This window comes from Schistocerca piceifrons, chromosome 7, assembly GCF_021461385.2.
Source record: "Schistocerca piceifrons isolate TAMUIC-IGC-003096 chromosome 7, iqSchPice1.1, whole genome shotgun sequence".
Classification (NCBI taxonomy): Eukaryota; Metazoa; Arthropoda; class Insecta; order Orthoptera; family Acrididae; genus Schistocerca; species Schistocerca piceifrons.
The window spans coordinates 106239061-106257535 of NC_060144.1; the positions used below are offsets into that span (position 1 = coordinate 106239061).

The 18475-nt window shown below is 44.6% G+C and overlaps 1 protein-coding gene across 1 annotated transcript in view; it reads left to right on the top strand.

The window, feature by feature from the left end:
- Nucleotides 1-18475, top strand: part of LOC124805487 (juvenile hormone esterase-like) — a 147774-nt gene that overhangs the window by 60729 nt on the left and 68570 nt on the right. Inside the window, exons 5-6 of the mRNA XM_047266051.1 lie at nt 5973-6158; nt 11672-11877. Coding sequence (XP_047122007.1) covers nt 5973-6158; nt 11672-11877 — 392 coding nt within the window. The remainder of the gene's footprint in view (nt 1-5972; nt 6159-11671; nt 11878-18475) is intronic.

Genomic DNA, 18475 nt, shown 5'->3' on the forward strand with positions numbered 1-18475 from the left:
CACGCAGGATACGCATAATCGTACTTTGGTTTGCACTATGTTGGCTGGCCACTCGCCTGGACCTTCTTCTATTGTTATTCTCAGTATTCTGTAGAACCCAGTCCTCCAGATCACACTTTCTGCAGACTACTGGCACGACCGTCTGTCTGAAAGAGCCCCTGATCACACTTCTTCTTCTTCTTTTGCTGGTGCCTTGTCCCGCGGTTTCGCAGGGTCGGCACGGTTAGGAACGGATTTGGCAAGGTTAGTTTTAAGGGGTGGCCAGATGCCCTTCCTGCCGCCACCCCGTACCTCCCGGGCCAGAATTAGTGTACTCCAGCTATCTGCGTCTAGTGTAATCCATGGAATAATGCGAACGTGTTCAGATGTCTGCGAGTCATGTAACTGAGGCGGAACGTGGGGACCAGCCCGGTATTCACCTAGCGGGATGTGGAAAACCACCTAAAAACCATATCCTGGCTGACGGCTGACCGACACACCGGCGGACGTCGGTAATCCGCCGGGCCACCTACCCGAGTCCAGGAAGCAGCGCGTGTCTGTGAGAGCAGTTTCTTTCTTTTTTTTTAATTTTTTAATTTTTTTTTTAGCTTAAAGTACGCTGCGACGATCACACTGCCTGCAACAGACAAGGAACACTGACCACTTTGTCTGAGGAACTGTCATTCGTCAGCGCCATCCATCGTGGCAACGGTGCATTTCCAGGCACGTGTTCATAGGACATTTTTCCTCTATTTCCAGTCAGGAATCCGTCCCTGCAGTTTGTCGGTTTTGTTAACCTTATTGGTCTCCCTCTACGATTTTTACCCTCCGCGTTGCCCCCCAATACTAAATTGGTGACCCCTTGATGCCTCAGAATATGTCCTACCAATCGATCCCTTCTCCTAGTCAAGTTGTGCCACAGATTCCTCTTCTCACCAATTGTATTCAATATCTCCTCACTAGTTACATGATCTAACCTTCTAAATTTCAGCATTCTTCTGTAGCACCACATTTCGAAAGTTTCTGTTCTCGTCTTGTCTAAACAATTTATTGTCCACGTTTCACTTCCATACATGGCTACACTCCATACAAATACATTCAGAAAAGACTTCCTGACACCTAAATCTATACTCAATGTTAACAAATTTCTCGTCTTCAGAAACGCCTTCCTTGCCATTGCCAGTCTACATTTGATATCCTCTCTACTTCGACCATTTATTTTGCTCCCCAAATAGCAAACCTCATTTACTACCTTAAGCGTCTCATTTCCTAATCTGATACCCTCAGCATCACCAGATTTAATTCGACTACATTCCATTTTCCTCGTTTTGCTTTTGTTGATGTTCATCTTATATTCTCCTTTCAAGACACTGTCCATTCCGTTCAGCTACTCTTCCAGGTTCTTTGCTGTCTCTGACAAATTACAATGTCATCGGCGAACCTCAAAGTTTTAATTTCTTATCTTAAGGCTCATGAAATATTTTCCGGATCAGTTTCATTTAGCATATTTTGTACGTAATCCCTATCGTATGTTCCTCGACTTCTCAGAACATCCGCTACTACTGTGTAGTCCCTATCGTATGTTCCTCGACTTCTCAGAACAACCGCTACTATTGTATACTACACACTGATCAGCCAGAACATTACGACCACCTATCTTGATATGGATACCAGCAGCGACGAGTCGAAACATGGAAGCAATGAGGCCTTGTTAGGTCAGCGGAGGGAGTTGGCACCACATCTGCACATACAAGTCACCTACTTCTAGTAAATTCTGGGGAGGGGCCGATGAGCTGTGATGCCTCATTCAGGCATGTCTCAGAAGTGTTAGATTAGGTTCAGATCTGGCGAGTTGGGGGACAGCTCATCAATTGGAAATCGTCACTACTTCATCATGTCCCTAGCCTTGTGTCACAGAGCATTATCTCGTTGTAAAATGCCTCTGCTGTCGGGAAACATGATCGTCATGAAGGGGTGCACGTGAGCTGCAACGAGTGTCCGATACCCCCTGGCCGTCACGGGGCCTTGCACGAGCTCACCTGGACCCACGAATGCCCACGTGAATGTTCCCCAGAACGTAAAGGAGACGCCGTCAGCTTGTCTCCGTCTCGCAGTAAAGGCATCAAGGATCTGTTCCCCTGGAAGACGACGGAATCGCGCCCTCCCATCAGCATGATGAAGAAGATATCGGTCTTCACCAGTCTGTGCAATGCTGTGCCATTACGTAAACGTCCAGTGCCGATGGTCACTTGCCCATTTCATTCGTAGTTGCCGATGTCGTGGTGTTAACATTGGCACACTTAATGGGTCAGACTGCAGAAGACCATCGTTGTTCACCGCACTGCGTGTTCAGACACATTTTTTCTTTGCCAGCATTAAAATCTGAAATTATTTCCGCCGAATTTCACCACCTGTGCTATTTTACCAATCTGCCCAACCTACGACATCCGACATGCGTAATGAAGGGTTGCCGCCCAACCCCACAACGTCTCGACGTGGTTTCACGTTGGTTTCGCCACGTTTTGTAGACACTCACCATAGAGACTCACCACAACACTCTTCAAACACCCGGCAGGTCGTACAGTTTCCGAAATGCTCGAGTCTTGCCTCCGGGACATCGCAATCTGCCCCTGGTCAAACTCAGATAGAACGCGCGCCTTCCCCATGCTACGCACGGACACCACGCTCACTGATACTACACTACTGGCCATTAAAATTGCTACACCACGAAGATGACTTGTTACAGACGCGAAATTTAACCGACAGGAGGAAGATGCTGTGATATGCAAATGATTAGCTTCTCAGAGCATTCACACAAGGCTGGCGCCGGTGGTGACACCTACAACGTGCTGACACGAGGAAAGTTTCCAACCGATTTCTCATACACAAACAGCAGTTGACCGGAGTTGCCTGGTGAAACGTTGTTGTGATGCCTCGTGTAAGGAGGAGAAATGCGTATCATCACGTTTCCGACTTTGATAAAGGTCGGATTGTAGCCTATCGCGACTGCGGTTAATCGTATCGCGACATTGCTGCTCGTGTTGGTCGAGATCCAATGACTATTAGCAGAATATGGAATCGGTGGCTTCAGGACGGTAATACGGAACGCCGTGCTCGATCCCAAAGGCCTCGTATCACTAGCAGTCGAGATGACAGGCATCTTATCCGCATAGCTGTAACGGATCGTGCAGCCACGTCTCGATCCCTGAGTCAACAGATGGGGATGTTTCCAAGACAACAACCATCTGCACGAACAGTTCGACGACGTTTGCAGTAGCATGGACCATCAGCTCGGAGACCACGGCTGCGATGGTGTACCCAACGACGAACCTAGGTGCACGAATGGCAAAACGTCATTTTTCGGATGAATCCAGGTTCTGTATACAGCATCATGATGGTCGCATCCGTGTTTGGCGACATTGCGGGGAACGCACATTGAAAGCGTGTATTCGTCATCGCCATACTGGCGTATCACCTGGCGTGATGGTATGGGGTGCCATTGGTTACTCGTCTCGGTCATCTCTTGTTCGCATTGCCGGCACTTTGAACAGTGGATGTTACATTTCAAACGTGTGGCTCTACCCTTCCCTGCGAAACCCTACATTTGAGCAGGATAATGCACGACCGCATGTTGCAGGTCCTGTACGGGCCTTTCTGGATCCAGAAAATGTTCGACTACTGCCCTGGCCAGCACATTCTCCAGATCTCTTACCAGTTGAAAACGTCTGGTCAATGGTGACCGAGCAACTGGCTCGTCACAATACGCCAGTCACTGTTCTTGATGAACTGTGGTATCGTGTTGAAGCTGCATGGGCAGCTGTACCTGCACACGCCATCCAAGCTCTGTTTGACTCAATGCCCAGGCGTATCAAGACCGTTATTACGGCCAGAGGTGATTGTTCTGGGTTCTGATTTCTCAGGATCTATGCACCCAAATTGCGTGAAAATGTAACCACATGTCAGTTTTAGTATAATATATTTGTCCAACGAATACCCGTTTATCATCTGCATTTCTTCTTGGTGTAGCAATTTTAATGGCCAGTAGTGTACATGCACCGTGCGCGTGTCTGACTAGCAGTGACTCCTCGCCAAGTGACACTGCTATCGCGTTGACTGGTTTAGCTGGTTTATATCGATAGTAGGTCTTCGGTCATAATGTCCCGGCTAGTAATGGTATAGAGACAGACAGCGGAATAGCTCCTGTTCTTGGGGATTAAGAAGCTGCTTCAGCTGTAGTCTTTTTTATTATCAGATCAGAACCTGTTTCGTGACACTGAAAACCACATCCTCGTGTGACATGTAACTAACGAGGGGAAGAAGATAGTGGTGGTCGTGATTTTTTAATATCTTTATTGCAGATCGATTTCAGCTACTGTCTAGTTATCTGTGAAACCTACGTTCGTTATCTGTAACGTGAAGTTGCATCATGTGTCGTTTATGAATCGTCGTGACTTGGAGAAAACGCACTTAACATAGCTACATGCCGGCCCGTGTGGCCGAGCGGTTCTAGGCGCTTCAGTCTGGAACCGCGCGACCGCCACGGTCGCAGGTTCGAATCCTGCCTCGGGCATGGATGCGTGTGATGTCCTTAGGTTAGTTAGGTTTAAGTAGTTCTAAGTTCTAGGGGACTGATGACCTCAGATGTTAAGTCCCACAGTGCTCAGAGCCATTTGAACATAGCTACATAGTGGCTGAAATCCATCTACAATAAACAGATTAAAAGGTTACGACTGGTGCTGCCCTTCCACCTACCGCGGATCTCATTAATACGGCAGTTGAGCACGCTGTTCGTGATGAAAACAAGCCTTAAGGTACTGCCATTTAGTGATTTATTAGTTGGGACCGACAACGAGTATTGGATACCATGCCCTAGGCTACTAAGCTCGTATGACTTACTTGTATGTTAGCTGAGGATGTGGTTTACAGTAACACGAAACCGCTTGTGAGCTGATAATAAGCAGTTAACACCAGTTGAAGCAGCTTCTTAATCCCCAAGATTATTAGTGATAGCTTTGGTTGCCCTGTCTACAAGCTTCTCTGCTTCTGTTCTGTTTTAAGCCAAATTGGGGTACTTCTGGCTGTCAGCTCGTTCTGAATACTACAGAAATTTATCGGTAACGTCCTTCTATCTGCTGTGGCGACTCTGATACACGAACTATTTCCTTCAGCTTATGCCGGCTGGTGTGGCCGAGCGGTTCTAGGCACTACAATCTGGAGCCGCGCGGCCGCTACGGTCGCAGGTTCGAATCCTGCCTCGGGCATGGATGTGTGTGATGTCCTTAGGTTAGTTAGGTTTAATTAGTTCTAAGTTCTAGGCGACTGATGACCTCAGAAGTTAAGTCCCATAGTGCTCAGAGTCATTTGAACCATTTTGAACCTTCACCTTATAGAATGATTGCTTGGGAAATGTTTCTTTTATACAGCGATTCGGGTGCAACTGCAATGGTTTCGTGCACTTTTTTGAGTGTAGTGTGCTTACCCCTTCTAGAGTTTGTCCAATTTTTGTGGTGTAAGTACCCTCAATGATGTCAGTACCGACTGAGATACGATGTGACCGTCCTCGTAACAATCGCCTCGGACAACGTTCCTGCTGGGGGGACAGCCATAACAGGAATTACTCAATTTGGATCCTCATCTGGAGTGTGTTGCCTAAAATTTCATTTGGCTTGGTTTCAGCAGTCTTACCTCTTCCTCTCTGCGATACACTTCACTTTCGCTTCACTTATCTGGTCAGTACAGCTGCTTCGGAAGTAAAGGAACATTCATAACGGCCAATAAATGTTCTGTCTTCTAAGTGTCCTCATAAGAAGGCTAATGACGCTGTTGCTTGTGTATCAAGTGACGCGCGTCCCTTGCAATTGAGTATCTCGCTACTGCCTGCCTTGTTGGACGCATATCTCTCTAGCTGCAGCTAATACTGTGAGGATGTTTTTTCCACTGCACCTACACGTACCTTACAGTGAGTCTAATGACGCTTCTGCCCTGCGCGGCAGGTTTCTTGAGCACCCAGGATTCCGTCATCCGAGGGAACTACGGCTTCAAGGACCAGATCGTCGCCCTACGGTGGGTGCAGCAGAACATCGCCGCGTTCGGCGGTGATCCCGGAAGAGTGACGCTGATTGGGGAGAGTGCGGGCAGCGCGTCCACCTCCCTGCACCTGATGTCGCCTCTCTCTGCAGGTAATCAGTACGTCCACACTTCTTTCCAACTTACCGTCAGATCCTGTTTATAATTAGGAGGTGACCAGCTCGTAGTCGACGGGCTAAAAAACGCGTACAATAGCAACATTCAGAGGAAAGCTGAAACAGCATTCCAAGCTGTATGGCTTGTAAACGAGCCCTCATTACCCTACTCCTAGGCCCGCCCGGTTGGCCGTGCGGTCTAACGCACAGCTTTCCGGGCGGGAAACAGGGCCGGTCCCCGGCACGAAGCCGCCCGGCGGATTTTTGTCGAGGATGGTTTTTAGGCGGTTTACCACCTGCCTCGGCAAATGTGGGCTGGTTCCCATTATTCCGCCTCAGCTACACTATGTCGGCGATTGCTGCGCAAACAAGTTCTCCACGTACGCGTACAGACTCTACCACGCAAACATAGGGGTTACACTCGTCTGGTGTGAGACGTTCCCTGGGAGGATCCACCGGAGGCCGAACCGCACAGTAACCCTGGGTTCGGTGTGTGGCGGCGGAGGGGTGAAGTGGACTGCGGCGGTCGTCGTGGGATTGTGGACCACTGCGGCTGCGGCGGGGACGGAGCCTCTCCATCATTTCTAGGTCCCCAGTTAACATAACATAGCCCTACTCCTCTCCTGACAGTCTCTAAAACATGAAATTCATTTCCTACAACAGGCGATTTTCGCGCTTTTCTTCACAATGACAATGAACTACAGCAGATGTAATGATAGATCAAGAACAGAAGGGGCTAGACCAACTCCACGTAAATAAGAATCGCCTATTGACTCAGTAAAATTGGAAAGCTCCGCAGAAATATAAACGATGAAGCTCGCACTATTGGCAGGATAAAATGACACTGAATTACGCGTACCTAAAGACTGGAAAGTTGCGCAGGTCACTCCATCCGATGAATTACAGACCCATACCACTGTCGATTTCCAGTAGGCTTTTCGAACATATACAGTATTTGATCGGTATGAATTACCTCACCGGGAAAACAATCTGTTGACACACCGTCAGCACAGATTCATAAAATATCGTTCATGTGGAACACCGCAAGAGGGTCTCAGATTTATTTCATATTTCCAGATTCCAGAAAGGCTTTTGATACCGATCCTCACAAGTGGCTTCTAATCAGATTGCCTGGCCACAGACTATCGTTTATATTGTGTAATTGGATTCGCGATTTCCTGTGAGAAAGGCGACAGTTCGTAGTAGCTTAAGGAAAGTCATCTAGCTAAACAGAAGTGATACCTGGCCTTCCCCAAGCAATCTTTATAACTGATTTAGAACACACTCTGAGCAACCATCTTAGATTGCTTGCAGATAATGCTTTCATTCACCATCTAATAGAATCATTAGAAAATCAAAACCAATTGCAAAATTATTAAGACAAAAAGAGGCAATTAACCCTAAGTAACGAAAGTGTAACGTCATCCACGTGAGTACTAAAGAAAATCGCTTAAATTTCGGTTACACAACAAATCTAAAGGATGTCAATTCAATTAAATACCTAGGAATTACATTTACGAAGAACTTAAATTGGAACCTACACATAGATAATGTGCGGTGTAATATGGGATCGTCACCAGATAGAATTGACGGAGGACGTGGAGAAAGATCAAAGAAGTGCAGCTTCTTTTGTGTTTCATGAAACAGGGGAGATACATGGATATGATACATGAGTTTGGTTGGCAATCGTTGAAACACAAGGCGTTTTTCGTTGCGCCGAAATCTGTACACAAAATTTTGAATCACCAACTTACTCCGAATATTTTATTGGCGCCCAGACACATAGGGAGAGGCGATCATTGTAATAAAATAAAAAAATCAGATCTCACTAGAAAAGATTTAAACATACGTTTTTACCGCGCTCTGTTCGGAAGTGGAACGGCAGAGGGATAAGAGTGAAAGGCATTTAAAGTTTTCATGTAAAATATTCATGTAAATGTAGATAAAAACTGCCTAGGAACAAGATAGTTATTTCCGCACTGGGGGACAATAATAGGTCACTCAAGAAAGACAACACTTAAGTTATTTGGGTACACAAAATGCAAGTATAAAACACGTAATTGAGGTCGATCAAGATATGTACCGTATTGGGATGGCACATGACATTCGAATGTGGCAGATTAACTTAGCGACAGCACGGGGGCGTCGCTGGTCCGGATGCTTTAGTAAATAAAGTTCGCGACCGTAAACCTGGAATGATCTGACAGTCGCAGCTGGGTAGCAACAAGGTCATTAACTGTTCTCCCAGTTAACCGACAACGTTTTTTCGACCTTATAGCACCTGTAGCACTCAGTTAAACCGTCTCAGCATGGCACCTAAACAGTAGGGCCAAGTGGTCTGAAGACTCACTGTACGAGCTACCGAAAATACGTCTTTGTGGCCGAAGAACTCTGAGCTCAGTCAGGCAGATCTCCTGCTGCGGGATTATTTAAAACCTCCTGTTTCGAAGAAAACAGTCGACTGTGTAGAGGGCATTGCTTTTTACAGCCATTCTAACTCTGTTCATTTGCACACTTTTGAACAGGGTGATTACTAACGTTAGGTTAGTAGAGACTGACTTATTCCAACGGCAAGAACCACTCCTCTGGCGCCTCTCGTGTATCCATACGCGAAGAACTGTTCAAATTCAGACCCTTACAACGTAAAACCCGGTCTTGGTGAAAATTACTAACTTCTGAGTTAATTCCAATTATGGTCAGCAAAAATTCTGGACAATACCTCTATATTGGCGCACCGTTACTGTCATTCGGTACCTTGTCCACCTTAGCAATGCACATAAAATCACGAATCAGATTAAAATCAAAATTAATTACTTCATATAGGACTGTAATTGCTGGGCTCTCTAATTAATCTGATTATGACGTTTTGATAATGATTTGCTGCCGTTGGACGCTGTGGCACCGCAATTATATGTTCAGGTTTTCGTGGAGTACTGCATGATGTATAAAATAATGAGAAATTATGTCTCCTGTGCTCGCTTTTGAGCTGAAACGTAGGACTGACGGCGCAGCCCTCCCGCTCGTGTTACAAACGCGTTGCGAACACTGCCGCAGCAAATTCACGTGGTTGCCAGAGATGCACACTTCTATCACGCCCCCCTGTAACCGACACCGTGCCACACGTTCTGCTTTATAAACGCTAGGCACTGACGACAGCGATGCTCTACCGTTGCCTTTGAGACCTGTTCCACATTTTATTCGGGTTAAAACAGCTATCACAATTAGGCAAATCGTTCATCACAAGGATTTTCATGGCTTCCTGAATCACCTAGTTGGATAATGCAGACATTAGCTCATCAACGTTTTAATTTCGTAACAATCACTATCACGTCCTCAACTCCTGTTTGTCCTATCAGTTTACTTGTTCTTCTGTCCCTTTTTGATATGGTCAGAACGCTTCTTTTCATGGCTCGAATGGGGAGTGTCAATCTTTGAACAGTTTGAACATTCAGTGTCAATGTTTCATTTCTTTGTCTTACTCTGGCAGTTTACCGTGGTCAGACACGCTCTTTAAGACACGTAGCGAATTCCAAATCAACTCGAAGACCACTCCTATTTATTCGCAAAGTCTCCATCCTCTTGTTCTTTTTACTTATTCCAAGTATGTTCATTTTTCCACTATTCTTATAACTTTAACAGTAATTTTTTTGTTATAGGGAAAGTTGACGAGTTTATATATGCAGGAAAACTGGAAACACAACAACACTTAAATAAGTAAACAGGAGGATAGAAATGGCATGCAATTCATTTGGGAAACTGAATGCACGAATCAGATTTATATTTCTAAAATGTCTCAAAAGAAAAGTCTTACTGTGTTGGGACATCCAGTTCCTAAAAATTATAAATTAAAGTTACGCGGTGGTAATATTAACAAGAGTACTCGCAAATTTTTCAGAATTCATACAATTCTAGAAATTAAAGAAAAGACTGAGATCTTGTTTTAGTACATTTGTGATTAATATGCACACAACTTTTGTTAGTAAGTAGCTACATGGTAGTGCGTAGGGAATTCCTTGGACATAGCTACTTCCTAAAATTACAGGTTACAAGTTGAAGAAAAAATTCATATACACTACTGGCCATTAAAATTGCTACACCACGAAGATGACGTGCTACAGACGCGAAATTTAACCGACAGGAAGAGGTGCTGTGATATGCAAATGATTAGCTTTTCAGAGCATTCGCACTAGGTTGGCGCCGGTGGCGACACCTACAATGTGCTGACATGAGGAAAGTTTCCAACCGATTTCTCATACACAAACAGCAGTTTACCGGCGTTGCCTGGTGAAACGTTGTCGTGATGCCTCGTGTAAGGAGGAGAAATGCCTACCATCACGTTTCCGACTTTGATAAAGGTCGGATTGTAGCCTATCGTATCGCGACATTGCTGCTCGCGTTGACTGTTAGCAGAATATGGAATCGGTGGGTTCAGGAGGGTAGAATGGAACGCTGTGCTGGATCCCAACGGCCTCGTATCACTAGCAGTCGAGATTACAGACATCTTATCCGCATAGCTGTAGCGGATCGTGCAGCCACGTCTCGATCCCTGAGTCAACAGATGGGGACGTTTGCAAGACAACAACCATCTGCACGAACAGTTCGACGACGTTTGCAGCAGCATGGAATATCAGCACGGAGACCATGGCTGCGGTTACCCTTCACGCTGTATCACAGACAGGAGCGCCTGCGATGGTGTACGACGAACCTGCGTGCACGAATGTCAAACCGCCATTTTTTCGGATTAATCTAGGTTCTGCTTACAGCATCATAATAGTCGCATCCGTGTTTGGCGACATTGCGGTGAACGCACATTGGAAGCGTGTATTCGTCATCGCCATACTGGCGTATCACCCAGTGTGATGGTATGGGGTGCCGTTGGTTACAAGTCTCGGTCACCTCTTGTTCGCATTGCCGGCACTTTGAACAGTGGACGTTACATTTCAGATGTATCACGACCCGTGGCTCTACGCTTCATTCGATCCCTGCGAAACCCTACATTTCAGCAGGATAAAGCACGACCGCATGTTGCACGTCCTGTACTGGCCTTCCTGGATACAGAAAATGTTCGACTGCTGCCCTGGCCAGCACATTCTCCAGGTCTCTCACCAATTGAAAACGTCTGGCCAATGGTGGCCGAGCAACTGGCTCGTCACAATACGCCAGTCACTACTCTTGATGAACTGTGGTATCGTGTTGTAGCTGCATGGGCAACTGTACCTGTACACGCCATCCAAGCTTCTTTTGACTCAATGGCCAGGCGTATCAAGGCCGTTATTACGGCCAGAGGTGGTTGTTCTTTGTACTGATTTCTTAGGAGCTATGCACCCAAATTGCGTGAAAATGCAATCACATGTCAGTTCTAGTATAATATATTTGTCCAATAAATACCCGTTTATCATCTGCATTTATTCTTGGTGTAGCAATTTTAATGGCCAGTAGTGTAGTTTCATGGTAACATAGCTTTGTGATCGCGATAAATGAGAGGATGTGGTAGTACTGGTGGTCCTCAGGTCTGTTCCAGAGGGCTATCATGCAGTCGAGCAGCGCCCTCGGACCGCGGGGAGTGGCCACGACTGCTCGGGACAGAGCCTTCCGGTTGGCGGCCTCCATTGGCTACCGGGGCGACAATGGGTCCTCAGAAGAACTTTTGGCCTTCCTACGGGACGCAGACGTTGCTGACCTTGTCAGAGATGATGACCGTGCTCTCTCGGATGAGGTAAGTCGCGGATCACTACCTTGCTAGCCAATAAATTTGCAGCACCGACAACAATAACAAATTGCGAAATTTTTTATTTGTTGTACCTACACATTGCTATACAGGAAGTACGCATTACAAAGTTTGTAAGTGGGTTAGGGGTATATAGGGTGTATTAGTACACAGAGGTGCCACGTTTGGCAGCGTAAACAGCTCTCACGCAGCTGGGCATCGAGTTGAACAAGGCCTGGATGGCAGTTATCTACGCCACTCGCCACTCAGTCGTAGTGGTTTGTGAGCGGTGGCTTACTAGTTTCTCGGCTCCCTTTGATCACATATTTTCATTTGGTGAAAAATTTGGGGAATGTGCTCGCCTGGGTAACAATCTCTGTATTGAGGTAGGTCAGAACAGTACAGGCAGCACTCTTGCGTTATCTTGTTGTAAAATAATATCACGGAAACCTCGAAGGTAGGCCAGAGCCTTAACACGTCTCAAATGTAACAGCTGCTGTCCAGATTATCGGTTACGGGAGCAAGTGGTGATAGTTTCGTGTACTCTATAGCACCTCATACCATCACACGATGGGCCTGTCCGACGATGAATGACGTTTGGCAACGCTCGTTCTCTCCAGTGCGTCCACACACAGATATGTGCAACACAGTGCTGCACACAGACACTAGACTCGACTGAAAAGACGACGTAATGTTACCTCAGTGTCGAGAGCGGTCGTCGGTTCGTACCCTGTTACCGTGTCAAGGGGACTGACAGTCAGTAGTGTGGCTGTAGGCTGGCTCTTAGGATAAAGAAAAGGGTGGAACCTACTGACTCAGTTAACTTTGTAGCAGTATTCATTTACTGATAACAGAAAAACAAATGTAATTTGATTTACAGTGACTTACACTACTTAAGCTCGTGAAAATATTAGGCCGAAACAAAAAATGATAACAATGACAGAATAACAGTTGATTAAATATCTGCACTGTCTTCGATATTGCAGCATTAAACGTTCATAGATAGCGTTACTCCAAAATTCAAGACCTAACAAGACGCTTATTAAATTTTTAATTTAAATTCAGCACTGTTTCCAGTATTATAGCATAGGGGACAAACTGGTGCATCAAAGTCACAAGGGGAATTGAACCGAGAGCATCAGTATTCGCTTTGTGTATAATCAACGAATAAAGAAGAATTTTAACCAATTAAGGAGAATAGTTACAACAAAGACAATAATTAGGAATGACTCTTCTCTTGGCAGGAGCCCAATTATTTCCAACCAGAATAGCGCCGTCACTTAAGTGTTGGTACTGGAACCTCAGTCCACAAGTAAACACGCACCTAAGGAAAAGTCACAGGCTACCCTGAAACAACGGAATGTTAACAACAGGAAACTAGTACTAGTTTAACAAAAATGGTTCAAATGGCTCTGAGCGCTATGGGACTTAACTTCTAAGGTCATCAGTCCCCTAGAACTTAGAACTACTTAAACCTAACTAACCTAAGGACATCACACACATCCATGCCCGAGGTAGGATTGGAACCTGCGACCGTAGCGGTCGCACAGTTCCAGACTGTAGCGCCTAGAACTGCTCGGCCAACCCGGCCGGCCCTAGTTTAACAAACCAACTGCTCATCAACCATGTGCCATCCCACAAGGCTTCAGTTATAAAATAATTATCGAACAGTTATTGAACAACATCAAAATATCCGTCTAATTCAAAGACGTTGAAGATAATCGTACAACTTTTTTGAATAGATGAACAGTCTTGGCTGCAGAACAGGATTCATTATTTTATATTTTGCCAATAACGCATTTCGCCTTGTTTACGATACACTATGTGATCAAAAGTATCCGGACACCTGGCTGAAAATGACTTACAAGTTCGTGGCGCCCTCCATCGGTAATCCTGGAATTCAATATCGTGTTGGCCCACCCTTAGCCCTGATGACAGCTTCCACTCTCGCATGCATACGTTCAATCAGGTGGTGGAAAGTTTTTTGGGGAATGGCAGCCCATTCTTCTCGTAGTGCTATACTGAGGAGAGGTATCGATTTCGGTCGGTGAGGCCTGGCACGAAGTCGGCGTTCCAAAACATCCCAAGGTGTTCTATAGGACTCAGGTCAGGACTCTGTACAGGCCAGTCCAGCACAGGGATGTTATTGTCGTGTAACCCCTGCGCCACAAGCCGTGCATTATGAACAGGTTTTCGATCGTGTTGAAAGATGCAATCGCCATCCCCGAATTGCTCTTCAACAGTGGGAAGCAGGAATGTGCTTAAACCATCAATGTAGGCCTGTGCTGTGATAGTGCCACGCAAAACAACAAGGTGTTCAAGTCCCCTCCATGAAAAACACCACCGCCCTCCGAATTTTACTGTTAGCAATACACATGCTGGCAGATGACGTTCACCAAGCATTCGTCGTACGCACACCCTGCCCGTGGATCTCCACATTGTGTATCGTGATTCGTCACTCTACACAACATTCCACTGCTCAGTCGTCCAATGTTTACGTTCCTTACACCAAGGGAGGTGTCGTTTGGCATTTATCGGCGTGATGTGTAGCTTATGAGCAGCCGCTCGACTATGAAATCCAAGTTTTCTCACCTCCCGCCTAACTGTGATAGTACTTGCAGTGGATCCTGATGCAGTTTGGAATTCCTGAGTGATGGTCTGGATAGAAGTCTGACTATTACACATTACGACGCTCTTCAACTGTCGGAGGTTTCTGTCAGTGAACAGACAAGGTCGGCCTGTATGCTTTTGTGCTGCACCTGTCCGTTCACGTTTCCATTTCACTATCATATCGAAAACAGTGGACCTAGGGTTCAGGAGTGTGGAAATCTCGCGTACAGATGTATGGCACAGGTGACACCCAATCACCTGACCACGCTTGAAGTCCGTCAGTTCCGCGGAGAGCCCCATTCTGTTCTCTCACGATAACTAATGACTACTGAGGTCGCTAGCAGTAGGTGGCAGCACAATGTACCCAATATGAAAAACGTGTGTTTTTGTGGGTGTCCGTATACTTTTGATCACATAGTGTACTTCTGTTTGACTGGCACAACAGGCGTTAAATACATAGGCTGCCGTCCATGAAAATGTCTTAGAAGGCAATCACCTTTGTCAATATCGTAAGAACGATGTGTTGAGCATATGGGAAGTCACGTTTCAAATACATATAAGACCTCAGTAGATACTTGGCCTTGTCGAGTTTTAAGAGGCTTCGGGCTGTGCACTTGTAGAGCATAAGGTGCAGCCTGTTTTTAATGCCTGTTGTGCCAGGCAATCTGAAGATGCCTTAAACAAGGCGAAATGCAATATTGACAAAATATAAAATAATAAAGCATCTTTTGCAGCCAAAACTATTTATCTCTTGAAAATATTTATCGCTGATTGATATATCATCCCGCCATGAATTGGAAAATGTTTTAATCATACAACACTCAGGCAAGGTCCGTCGTCGCATAGAACTCAAGGACAGAATATTCAGTCAAGTCCTCTCGGCGCACGATCTCTGAATAGCAACTAGAAAATGATGCTATATCCACACCAAGACACAATACTTCTTTCAGTCAGGTGCATACATGGATTTAATCCATGCTACATACCTGAGTAGACGCGCGATAGTCACTGCACAGTAGTCACTGCACCGCCTCCAAGCCCCATACAACTGAAAGGAATGGAAAAAGGTCTTCCTGAGAGAGCAAACAACCACGTTTCGTCTCAGGGCACCGATCAGCAACCATCTCACCCCTTTCTATGTTGTGTCCGCCACCACATAAACACTTCCGCTTCCAGAGAGGGAAGGGATAAACGACTATGAAGTATAGCCAACATACGTCTGCTAATACCAACCTAGGCATCTGTGTCATAGATGGCATAGTGACGCCACAAGATTCGTCACACTGTCCATGTACGTATTTGTTTTGCTGCAAACAAACGCAATTGCTGACACACGGTACATGACGTCGCTGTATGATTCTACACAGATGAGCGAACAGTATATCTGTCCTCTTGGGCGCTAGTTGCACTGGGCTGTTGAAATGGCCTTGAATATGGTCTCCCTAAACCCATCGCTCCAATATCTTCATGACAGTCCGGTGATCCCGACGAACCAATATAGCAGAATGATAAACTACAGACTAGGTAGGCAACTGATCTGCTGGTAGAGAAGAAGGAAGGGATGTGCAGAGAGTGTAGTCCACACCAGGCACCAGCTCCATGGGAGTGACAAAACTTGCTAGGTTCTGTGGCAAGAGTTGTCGGAATATTTTAATGGTCATTTCAGTCTTGACCCTTCTGAGAGTGAGTGGACAACTAGAGAACATACGAACTGTGCCGCCTGCATGCGCGCATTTTACTGCTAAAATAGCATACATGTCTGGAACAGTGTAACTGGGGTCATTATTGATATTACTGTTTCACATTAAACCGCCATTATTGTGCTTGTGACATTGACGTAGGTGTTCACATCCTTGTGTTGCTATGCGTGACTGAATGCGTGTGTTTTCTTCCGCAAAATATAGCTTACAGAAGATCGAATTAAATATTTATTCCTTTGTTCTTAAGTTAATAGAATCATTTTTGACAAGTTTTCTATATATCTGTCTTCTTCTCTTAGTTGTAAGGAAGATGACTAGAGGGCTGATAATTCTTGCAGAATTACATTGCGACAACGACGATGATTATGATGAATCTCTGAGGTTTCTCTGATCTTAAACGTAATACGCTTTTAAAAAACGTGAATACGAAACTTGTTCAGATATTATCACCACTCTTGTTGTTGAAATGGTCACTGTGAATAATGGTTCCTTTTCTCTGATCTGAAAGGTAAAATCAAATAAAATGAGCAACCATTTAGCCAAAGGAGCCCTGCTAAAAAACACGATATTATTACCACACATTCACCTGGAGCTAGGGCGACCAAGTGTTCAGATGTGCAAAAGCAGGATACAACGATAAAACTAGTTTAGAATATATTGTATAGTCCAACAATAATATAGTGAAAATTACAAAAGTCAAATAGTGGTGTATTTGGTATTTACGTATTATGTATGTGATATGAAATGAAGAAATTTGTCCATTAATTTTAGTCATGTTGACCACCACAGCTGATACTGTTGGTCTATTGTTTGCTGTTTGAGAATTTCTTACTCTTATAGTAAAATAAAAAAATAAAAACATGGAACCATATTCTCCTACAGAATACCTGACGAGTGAATATTAACTCACTTCATTTCGAAAGCATTGCTGTTTATGCATTATTTGCCTAAAAAGCCAAAGAAATTTGGAATCAAAGGTGGTTGCTAAAGTAGACCATAGAAATTTCTATTTGCACGCATTTCAGGGGTACGCAGACATGCAGTCTGGCGGTTTGTTCAGGCAGTCTAATCGTCTTTCAGGTGTTCTTAAACATCTTGTTACTCACGTAAAAGATTTGAATGGGTAAAGGTCAGAATGGTACAAATAGCATAAAGGTTATTCCAAGAAAAACGACCTTAAACGTTTCAATGTTAATATAAAGTTACAGATTACACAAAATGAAACAAGAAATTTCACAAATTTTTCACTTAAAGTACATACAGAAGGTAAGTAGCTAAAGGTCCATGATGTAAGGCATCACTGCTTAAAAAAATTAATAAACTTCGCTTGTACCATTATGACTTCAAAATGTCTTCATAGAACGTCACTTGTATCACTGTGCTTCTAATGAATACATCCTTCCACTTACTTTCATTCATTTGCTGACTTTCACAATTATCAGTGTGGCATTCTTCATTACTTGATTGTGCAGAATCATTTGGCTGGGAGATGTACTGCGAATGTATGAAACATATTGTTGAGCTCTACCGCGATACAAGGACGATTGCAAAGTCCTGGTCGGATCTGAGTTCTGTGTTGCTAATAGATTCTCGTAGGAGTTATAGTACACTGGAGGAATAAACTGTAGCAACGACATCAACTCATCAACTTTTTTTTCTTTCTGCAAACGTACTGGTCGATATTGAAGAGGTGGACGATGGTCAGGTATGATATCAGGCCTACATGGACACTCAAGGTTTACTTTTCGAAATTTTATGTCTTCATTCAACGTTTTCTTGAAGAAGAAATCCCTCCGTTCATCTTTTCCGAACTGCACCTATCTCATTGTCAACGAGTTAACCTTTTGCTTCTCAGTGTCTATTTTTCTATTGATCAGAAGTTCTGCAATTGGTTCCATAGATAGAAGACCATCTTTAATCATTTTATACACATGAAATGTCGTCCTGGCATTTTTACAAGCTTCATCCAACTCGTTTGGTACAAGTAAAAATTGAGTTTTCTTTTTCTTCCTCTCGATGTGAGAAAAATCAGCAGCAGTGTCAAGGTAAGTATGACGAGGCATGAGAAACTTATGATCAATAGTTTCAGTACGTGTATAGCGATTATTTGATTTCTGTTTCGCCCACCACAGCTATCACTGAAGGCAATAATATGTTTAATTTCAGATGGAAAGGATTTTACATACTTCAGTAAGCATGACCTATTTCAGAAGGGGCATGTGAAGCTATATTCTCAGAGTACGAGTATATACATACGAAAGTGTGTTCTGGGTTATAGTCATGATTCCAAGATTAAA